The sequence below is a fragment of the Mercenaria mercenaria genome, chromosome 5 (genome assembly GCF_021730395.1).
Source record: "Mercenaria mercenaria strain notata chromosome 5, MADL_Memer_1, whole genome shotgun sequence".
In the NCBI taxonomy this organism is placed as follows: Eukaryota; Metazoa; Mollusca; class Bivalvia; order Venerida; family Veneridae; genus Mercenaria; species Mercenaria mercenaria.
In genome coordinates, this window is record NC_069365.1 from 85655047 (window position 1) to 85665254 (window position 10208).

The 10208-nt window shown below is 33.4% G+C and overlaps 1 protein-coding gene across 3 annotated transcripts in view; it reads left to right on the top strand.

The window, feature by feature from the left end:
* The window catches only part of LOC123557826 (periostin-like), a 52171-nt gene extending 43454 nt beyond the window's left edge, over positions 1-8717 (top strand). For all 3 annotated transcript variants that reach the window (XM_045349536.2, XM_045349537.2, XM_045349535.2), the window contains exons 8-13: positions 839-1048; positions 1420-1557; positions 2613-2779; positions 4824-4960; positions 5675-5831; positions 6419-8717. In XM_045349536.2, coding sequence (XP_045205471.2) covers positions 839-1048; positions 1420-1557; positions 2613-2779; positions 4824-4960; positions 5675-5831; positions 6419-6655 — 1046 coding nt within the window. In that variant the 3' untranslated portion in view covers positions 6656-8717. The remainder of the gene's footprint in view (positions 1-838; positions 1049-1419; positions 1558-2612; positions 2780-4823; positions 4961-5674; positions 5832-6418) is intronic.
* The last annotated feature ends 1491 nt before the right edge of the window (positions 8718-10208 follow it).

A 10208-nucleotide genomic window follows, 5' to 3' on the forward strand; every position in this document is an offset into this window, starting at 1 on the left:
AATATATACATTTAACAAAAACTGACATCGTTAAAACAGTAATTTTGTAATGGCGTAAAAAAGAGCAAACAATTAGGCTGTCAAAAAGTGTTTTGTCCAATCTGACTAAAGTACATCTCCTATTACGCTACGCATAGGATCTGAGAACGACCTATTCATAGCCTCGTTCTGACGACCCTTTCGCTAGCCAATCAGAGCTTAACTTACAAAATTTAGCAAATCTACCTGTAGCCTTGACTTTTGATATTTACAATTCTTATGTCGGAATGTGTCAGACAGCCGGTTAGCTCAGTCGGTAGGCCACTTGCTTAGTAATCGAGGGGTCCCGAGTTCGAGCCCTGGAATATCTGCACATTTTTCTTACTCGTTGACATTCTAACAAATCGTCTCATTGGTTAAAATAAAAATAGCAATACTGGAAATCCAAAATATACAGAAGACGTATGTGAATGGGTCGTTCTCAGATCTTCGTTTAGAAGATCAAGTACTTCAGTCAGATTGGTGTTTTGTCTAACAGACACATCATTAGCTCAATACTTCAAGCGAAATTATTTCCTAGCAGGAAGAACCATCTTTACATAAATAACTTATTTTATAGTCTCATTTATATTAGCCTCTGAGCGAAATGGCACGTGTAATTTTATGATACGATATTGCTTGATATTTATGTAATTTTATTTAGTTTTAATTGCTTACAGTAGATATTTCAACAACATGCAAGTCAGCACAAACCGATGCTTAATCAGCGAAATTTAGTAATGGCATTTGAAGTGTTATACTTCGTTAGTTTGTTTACCCAATCAGATGTGTTCACAAAATTCTTTTGGTTACATTTCAGCAATAGTTCGCCATCACACGGCCCCTGGTATATACTGCAGTTCAGCCATCATAGATAAAGGTAGTGTCCGAATGCTGGACGGGACGCGGATGAAATTTCAGTGTAAACAGAATGGACATTATATTGACAATTCAAAAATTGTTAAGTCTGACATCATTTCTGGAAATGGTGTCATTCATATCATAAATAAAATACAACTTCCTCCTCAAAGTAAGTATCTTATTCAGATTATGATATTTTCTATATAGGAAGTGGTTAGCCTGACAATTCGAAAAAGTATATTTCTATTCTTAGAACTCAATTTAAATTTGTTTGTTCATGCTGGTCATTTTCCAAACAAAACAATCCCGCCTGGTGATTGTGAGACAGTACTGCTGAAGCCGGTACATTTTTGAAATTGTCTTATTTCTAACACCTTTAATTGTATATGGTCGACTGATTATTTTGATTCAACTAGGTTATTTTAATTGGGCTATTTCAAGTTGATCGATTTGAAAGATATGAAACATTACCTTCTGATGTGTTAATATGACACGCAATTGCATTTTCTTGTTTTTACTAACTATATTTTATACATGAAGTACAGACAATGGAAGGTGTAGCTAGACAGTTGAGACTTACCAAATTCCTACAGCTAAGTTATGATGCTGGTCTCCTCGACAAGCTACAAGGATCAACTGAAATGACAATTTTTGCTCCGTCTGACGATGCTTTTAGTGGTATGTACTGCAACAGCTGGCAATGGCAAATTATGTAAATTATTATTAGAACATGCGGGTCGCTCATACATTAGTAATCGAAGCTCCATATTCTTTGTCTTGTTTGTGTGTCCTAGAATGAAGTAGTTTGGCTTGATACCGTGTAATAGAAACCATAGAAAAATTACATCTAAGAGTTTTTCGGTTCGTACATTTGACCAATCTGACTAAAGTACATCTCCTATTACGCTACGCATAGGATCTGAAAACGGCCTATTCATAGCCTCATTCTGACGACCCTTTCGCTAGCCAATCAGAGCCTAACTTACAACATCTTGCAAATCTACCTGTAGCCTTGACTTTTGATATAAACAATTCTTATCTCGTAATGTATCAGATGGCCGGCTAGCTCAGTCGGTAGGTCTCTTGCTTTGTAAGCTTGGGGTCCCGGGTTCGAGCCCTGGAATGACTGCACATTTTTCTTACTCTTTGACATTCGAACAAGTCGTCTGATTTGATAAAATAAAAATAGCAATACTGGAAATCCAAAATGTACAGAAGACGAATGTGAATGGGTCGTTCTCAGATCTTCGTTTAGAAGATCAAGTACTTTAGTCAGATTGTACATTTGACACAACATCTATTTTTGCATTTGAGGCACTTAAATAACAAATTAGTTTTAAATGAATGCCACAAGTAAAGAAGCAAGTAGATTCTTTTTATACATTTGAAGCGTTAAAATTACTGTACTAATTACAGTATATATGTAGGACAATACGTATGTACCGTGTAACACACTCACTATACACGCACAGACAGTTTTAATATGGGAGCCAACAACATTGGATTCATATTTGATAGCATCCGCATTTTTATTTGTCTCTTTTTAAGGAAGTAGGCATGCATGCCAACAAGTGAAATGTTATTATGTAGACCTATTACTAAACTTTGTTAATTTACATGATGCTATTTGTAAGTTACTATGCTTACTTCTTTTACTTTTGAAAATAGAACCAGAATATCTGTGAATCATGGGCTGTTTCATAATCATTATTCGTAACTTTTCTCTTCCACAGATTTACCGAAGGAACGAAAACAGGACCTATTCAATGATCCAGCAATATTTGAATCCATATTTGATTATCTTTCATCCATCGGTAAAATAAAGACAGATAATTTTGTTGGGGACCACGGGATCATCATGAACTCTGGAAACATTATGAAAATATCTATACATAGAGACGTAAGTGGTTTTTCTTTTTTTGTTTACAATTTTTGTACACAGTTAAAATGAAACAACTGTTCTTGAATGTCAAAATGTAAAGAAGTTGTAAATATTCATAATATTGTTTTAGGCGCTCATTTTATGCGACAACTGTTAGTGCTCTGGGCCCCAGGGTGGCCTTGTACATAATTAATTTTATGGGACATACTATACATTTTTCACCTCAGTTAGATCTTCGTGGAAAACTTACAGTATATAGATAAGATTTCTGACCTTTTTATCATTACACTAGCAACATCACACATTTATATGACCGTGTCAGCAAAAACATGACAAAAAGCAAAATAATAATGATTATAATATCTATAAGAAGATCCTTTGTAAAAACACGATCAAACAAATAATAACAGACTGTTATAGTAAGATCTTCAGCGGTACCCTCGCTTCGTTAGAATTATGTATACAAATATTGTGAATGTATTCAAAATGATAGGAAAGTATAACAACCCTGAGTCCATACAATCTTTTTGTTGGTCATAATTTTAAGGATGTAATAAATACACCAATGAAATGAAATGCATGTATTCATTTGATTTTTTGCTGCATATGCAGTTTCCAGTTTCTACTGTTTCATACATCAAAACAACGTCATTAAGGGATATTTATAGACATTATTTTAAATAATCTATAAGCAAAAGCTTTATGAATAACGCAAGTTTATAGATTTAATAGAAACCGTGTGTTTTTTCACTAAAAGTAAATATTTCATTCCCAATTAAAGAATATGTTATGTTTTATTAATTGAAAACAGTTAAATTGTCTGTTAAGATGATTCTCAGACGTTATATTGTAAGCAATTAAGTAATGTTATTAATTATGTAACAGTCAATTTTATTTTATGAGCAATAAAGCATATATACATCGGTTGTTACGTTAAACTTTGTCTTATTGTTTTAATTAGTGAATTACTTAATGTGAACAGGTGTTTTGTTTGGAAACTATAAAACACTGGACCCCTTCGCTTAATGCACAGCATATCTAATGATTTTGGGGTGTTTCTTTCTTTTTAAATTTGAAAGAGAGAGATAAATCAGACGGTAAACAAGGTATTTTAATGGCTATTGAACTGTGATATATTCCTTAATCTTCTTTATATTTATATGGCCTTGCTACTTCAATTTGATAATGCAAAATGATTCAGAAAGTGTGCTTGGTAAAATTGAAATTCTTGCACACTGCACTTTTTCTGTCTATATCGGAAGATTGAATAGTTTCAAAGTAATTACTCGGATAGGAAGGTGCCTGGAAAAAAAGGCATAAAAAACAAAGAAAAATATTAACCAGGGAATGCCACGCACCAAAAACGTAGCCTCCTCAAAACGAAACCCCCAGCACGCAGACGCATGCACCACACACACACACACACACACACACACAGCCAACACATAAGGACAAAACGAACAACACACACGCACACAAAGCCAACACATAAGACGAAACGAACAAACAAAGGAACACAGTGGGGCACTGCCTTGGAACGGTCAGTGGCAAAAACACCACTGGGGAGCTTAAACCGGTTTATGGTGCACCTAACCTCACTCTTACCCCCACCATGTTCCAAAGACATGGGATAGTGTAAATAAAAGTAATCCCCTCCAGGTGAATCTCTTACACACGTAATGGAAACAAAAAGGCATGGCATGTAAAACAGAAAAATGCTCGTGTATAAATATATAAAAAACAAGTCCAGTTATAGTAAGATAAACAGGAAGACAGACGGACAGACGGAATGACAGACAGACAGACTAATAAATTAAGGCCTGAGTTTAAGTAGATTTTAATGGTCCAATTTATCCACTTTTGTCAAATGAAATAATGAAAAGACAAAAATACACTTCACAGACTGACAACATAATGTTGCCCACTTTTTGAAACGTGCTGGGTAATGTGTAATGTTATAGTTAAGACAGTCATGTTAAATGCTGTATTTATACTCGTTTCAGTAACACTCAAAAACATTTTGTTTTGTCTGCAGAATTCAACTCTGTCATTTTTCTTTCAGGGTATCTTAATGGACGATGCCTCAATTACGTCACCAAATAACGAATGCAGTAATGGGATAATCCATGTAATTGACAAAGTGCTAAGTCCGCCAGTAACTAACATCTTTGATATCATAAATTATGCTGAAGACTTAAGGTTAGCATTCATCTACCTCCTGCGTGATGTTTTTTCTTTTAATTATTCACTGTTGTCTCAGATCTTAACGTTTTATATATCACGTAAAGACTATAATCTTAATAGATGTCAGATGTTTATTAATTATCATAAACGCAGAGACTTTAACAAATTTGACGCAACTGTTAAGGATTTAATTATACGTTTCTAGACTCGAGTTTAATGCAGTTTAGCCCCATTAAACGGAATTCTATTTCAGTATCAAATTATTTTAAGTGAGCTAGAGTCAGGTGTGGCAAATTTCTGGTAAAGTGGATGATGGTTATCCCACATATATTTGTACTTTGCATCAACTTGTGGTTTTATAACTTAACTTCAATGGGTTTTTTTAAACCAAGGTCCCTTGCTGTGCTGAAATTCTTCAATATTTGGAATCTATAGGACAGATCTTGTTTGAAATTCCACATCGGAGCTTGCTTAATTGCACATCAGAATTCATTATTTCGCCAGTAAATTCAAAGTTTATTATACTGACGAGCTGCCCGATCCTCTCGAAATGCAAAGGCATGTCGAACAGTCACAAAGATGATGTGGTTAAATTTATGTCTTCTTTTCGTCTTTAATTTTTGCTTTCATTATTTCAGTTTCAGTAACAGAAATTAGTAAGTGCAGTGTACCACACTACGGACAGTACTCTTCTTTGATAATGTCTTTTGTTTCCATTTTTCATTTCAGCATTTTCAGGAAAGGTTTAGAATACGGGGAACTGACAGATTTATTGCAGGACTCTGATGCAAGTTTTACTGTGTTTGCACCAGTTGATCAAGCTTTCAATAAGTTACCAGTATGGCAGTTTGATGCAATATTTGACAAGAAACATACAGTAAAAATGGTAGGTTTGATAATGTTTCACTTATAATGATAGAAAGGTTATAGAAAACCATAATGACCGAACTAAGAAATGTATACAAAAATGTAGTTTTCTTCTTGTATATGTTGTATTATCAATGCAAGAGATAATAAGCTAATAGTTAGTCGTGCGCCATGAAAATGGGAATGACGACAAGCTTAAGCTTTATAACAAATACTGCATAGAAAAACTAGTTACCAACAGTAAACATGGCAGTAATGCTAAATATACATCCTGATTTGTTTCATTGTTTTTGACCATAAGGTGTATTGCAGTTTCAATACTTTATATATATTACTTATATTATGACATGGATTGTAAACTAAAATCTGTCTTAGTTTTGGCTAGTGAAATTCATATATTTTGATATTGGCTTTTACAATGTCTAATTTATCTTACCTTTACTTTCTATATTGCCTAGTTTATCTCGTCTTAATTTTGTACATTGCGTATGGTTTCTTAATTTTATATTTTCTATTGCCTAATGTTTCTTGCCTATATATTTTATATTCCATAATGCATGTTATCTTAATGTGTATATTGCTTAATGTATCATTTCTTTATTTCAGTTGATTCAACATCATATATTGCCAAGGATTTTGATAAACAGAGCAGTGACACCTGAATCTATGCTTACAATCAACACGTTACAGAATGAACCTATAGTATTCAAACGCGGTAAAAATGATGATTACTTCATAAACACATATTCAGATATTCAGGGACCGCCAATTGTAGCAAATAATGGAGTTTTGTATAGAATTGATAGAGTATTTAATTGCAAATGTGAAAAAGATCCAAGGTGACAGGAAAACGGTTTTTAAAGTTGGAAAAGGATTGGTTAGTTGTCTTTCACCAAAGATATACAGACGGAATAACAGGGTGTTCATGGATGATACAGTGGTGAAAACTGTGAGCTACAGCGTCCTCCTTCTGGAATATGGACAGTACATGGATTAAATAGGATTTGTTTTATTTGAAACTCTCAGGGACAGTATTCAGCTGCAAATATTTATATGTCATCTATTGCAAATTCTTCATGACGCATAATTTAGAAAGGTGTGAAATATTTTTTTCGTTTTATAGGAATTGTCATCAAACATTTAAAAGATGTGTGATAGCAAGGAGTTTTATGAAATTCAGTCTGAATTTGCCTCTTACTTTCTTTAATATGCAATGTTTAAAAATGATTTTCAATAGGGGTGAAAACATAGTTAAACAAAACATATTTTGTTACTTGGAACGCCCTTTTCAAAATATTATGATGTAAAGGGTAACAGTTGGTAACACTTGGAAAAATATTGAATAAACAAATGTTTCTGTACCAGTTGAAATAATAGTCTGCAATCACGTTTTCAAACATTTGTGATATGTGTGTAGCCGTAATTTTCCAAAATGTTTTGAATGAAATCTGCGAAAAATATTCAATATATATTTTAGAAGCCTGAATAGGTGATGCTATGACAGATGTTGTAGACTATATGCTAGAGGACAGACTTGAAACTGTAACATATCTTAATTATTTTCTTTAAAATTATACTCATAATAAGGAAACACAAATAAGTTGTACTCATTTAATGGAACAAGTATCCAGGGACTCACGAAAATGATGTAAAAGGTTCATTGCATAGTTGTAAAAAATGTCACTTGTATATTATGTTATTGAAATGCTCAAAATTCTCTTGCCCGTTGTATATAATCTATTAGCCATCACTTAAAATCATCTACATTTTTAGCTAATCTGAGCACGAAGTGCTCGGTGTGAGCAATTGTGATCCATTCACGGTCCATTGTCTGTCCGTCCGGCATTCTTCCGCACATCCACACTTCTTCAAACAACATCTCTTCTGTAACCGCTGGAAAGAAATCAACGGCACTTAGCCTATATGTTCCTTGTGTACTCCTCTTTCCAAATGTATTTAAACGTTTCTACTAGGCTGCACATAGGGGCCGCTGGAGCTAAAAGTATAAAAAAAAATCATCTACTCCTAAACCTCTATTCCGATTTCAAACTATTTTCATAGGTCTTTATTTGACCGTGCTTGCTCAAATTGTTGTCATTCGTCAGACAACATGGTTGCCAGGGGGTAGGGGCTAATCACGTTTCTCTATATGGATGTAGTAGAAACTTTAAAAGCCTTTTGTCATAAATTGCTGGCTGATTTTAAAACAATTTCACACAAATGGTATTTGGATGACTCTGTACCAACATCAATTTTTTCCAATTCATCAAAACACTTGGCCAGCAGAGGGCGTGGTCCTTTATCGCTATAAGTATACAGTGATTTTTTTTAAATCTTGTTAGTAACTACTGGCTTAATTTTAAAATCCTTTCACCCAAATAATCCATGGATGACATTCAAAAACATGGCCGCCAAGGACTTGGTTACTTTTCCATATTTGTATGCAGCATAAACATGCTCAATTTAAAGATAATTTTCCGCAGGTGTTCCTTTGGTGACCATGATAAAATGATACAGTTCGTAAAAGAACCCACAAGAGCTAGAAATATGTTTGATTTTAAAACAATTTCACAGTTATATTGCTTTTAATTATCTTGTCAATATTTTTTTCAGTTTATTCCGATTTGTCAACAGACATGGCCCTATGGTGGGCGTTGGCTGTTTCCACTGAATATATATATCGAAAAATTTACAAATTACTACTCAAAAACTACCCTCAAATATCTGCTTTCATAGGCTGATATCTGAATAAATATTATGACACCAATGCGGTGAATCGTACTGTGTTGAAATAAAAAAAAATTGACTAAATGACTTTTTGTTTTGCATGAATTTATGCGTCATTTTATTCTCAAATGCTCTTTTTGTGTTTTGTTTTAATGTTAAATAAATACTTTTGTAACTATGGCGACTTTGTCTCTTACTAGTAAAACTTATCCAGTACAAGCAAACAAACATCTTCAGAATACCATGGACTTGGACTTCTGACCACAGCTACTGAATACAAAAGATGTTTCAATAAAATAATATGAAATGATTTTCAAATATAATGTAACAGAAGTATTTCGAATAGTGACAACGGCAGCCGCAGTTTGGCCACTCACTGTATGAATTTCATAAAACATAACCTAAGATTTTGTTTGATAATAAAACATGAACAAAAAGATGGATTTTATAACAAAAGGGTCATTATAACAGTAGCAAGATCTGGGATTTTGTATTTAACTCTTGTGGATTTTGCCAGGTCGGAACAGGCAAAATCCACTTGAGCCAAATACAGCATCCAAAATCAAGCTACTAATGTACTAACCCTATATGGTATTCAACTCTAATGTGACTTTGACTAGGAGATAAGTCCATGTATCATCATTCCACTCTAGGAATTTATATGTCAGTCTATAAGCATATATATATATATACCAGTTACCGAAACTGGCCTATACACATTTGTACTTACCGCCAGAGTATGCCGGCAGGAATCCTGAAATTAATTGCCTGTATTTACCTCTACGTGTGACATTGACATTGGAGCTAGGAGATAAGTCCTTGTATTGTCATTCTACTCAAATTATAAATGCAAAGGAATATATTCCTTCAATCTAATAAGAAGCAGATTTTATATCGGTCACAGTAAATGACTTGTATTCTTTTTTTTAAAGACTATTGGCGTAAATTTTGATCGTGCTCAATATTTTTTCAAAGAAACTTCAAAACTTGCTATACTTTTTTATTTATTGTACATATAACCTTGTAATACGTGTTAGGCAAGATAGACCATGATCTTATTTGATATAAATATTTTGTCATCTTCTACTGAACATTTGTGCAAACGTATATTGAAATACATCTATTCATCAATAGTTGATAAAAAGAAACATAAAAATAAAAGTGTTTGCATCTTAAAACTATGCCGATATCGTCAAAATATCCTCTGTATCAAGTAAACATAATGATATAAGCAACAATGCGACGTATTAGAAATATGGTAAACTGACAAAATACTTACTGATTCATTAAATACGAAGTTTTATTATCATTTGTGTTGAAAACTGGTGTATAAACAATCTCCATAATTTGAATATTCAGTAATCATAACTTTACAGCAGTTATGAGCAGGAACGTTTGTTAAATTCGTACCACTTCAAACACCATTATACAAGCTGAGTAAAGCAACAATTTTAAGCTCTTAATTAAAATTCGCCTACATCATTAACTTCCAAATTATGCACCAGTCTTTGAATCACTTTGTTCAATATAAACATAAAACTTTACCAGTATCTTCGTGGATGGTACAAAACGTCTGTCAATAAGCCTACCGCTGAAGTAAAATCCATGTTTTTATAGTCGCATCTACGCATACAAAATTGAGTTATAATTTGTTCTTTCCAAAATGCAA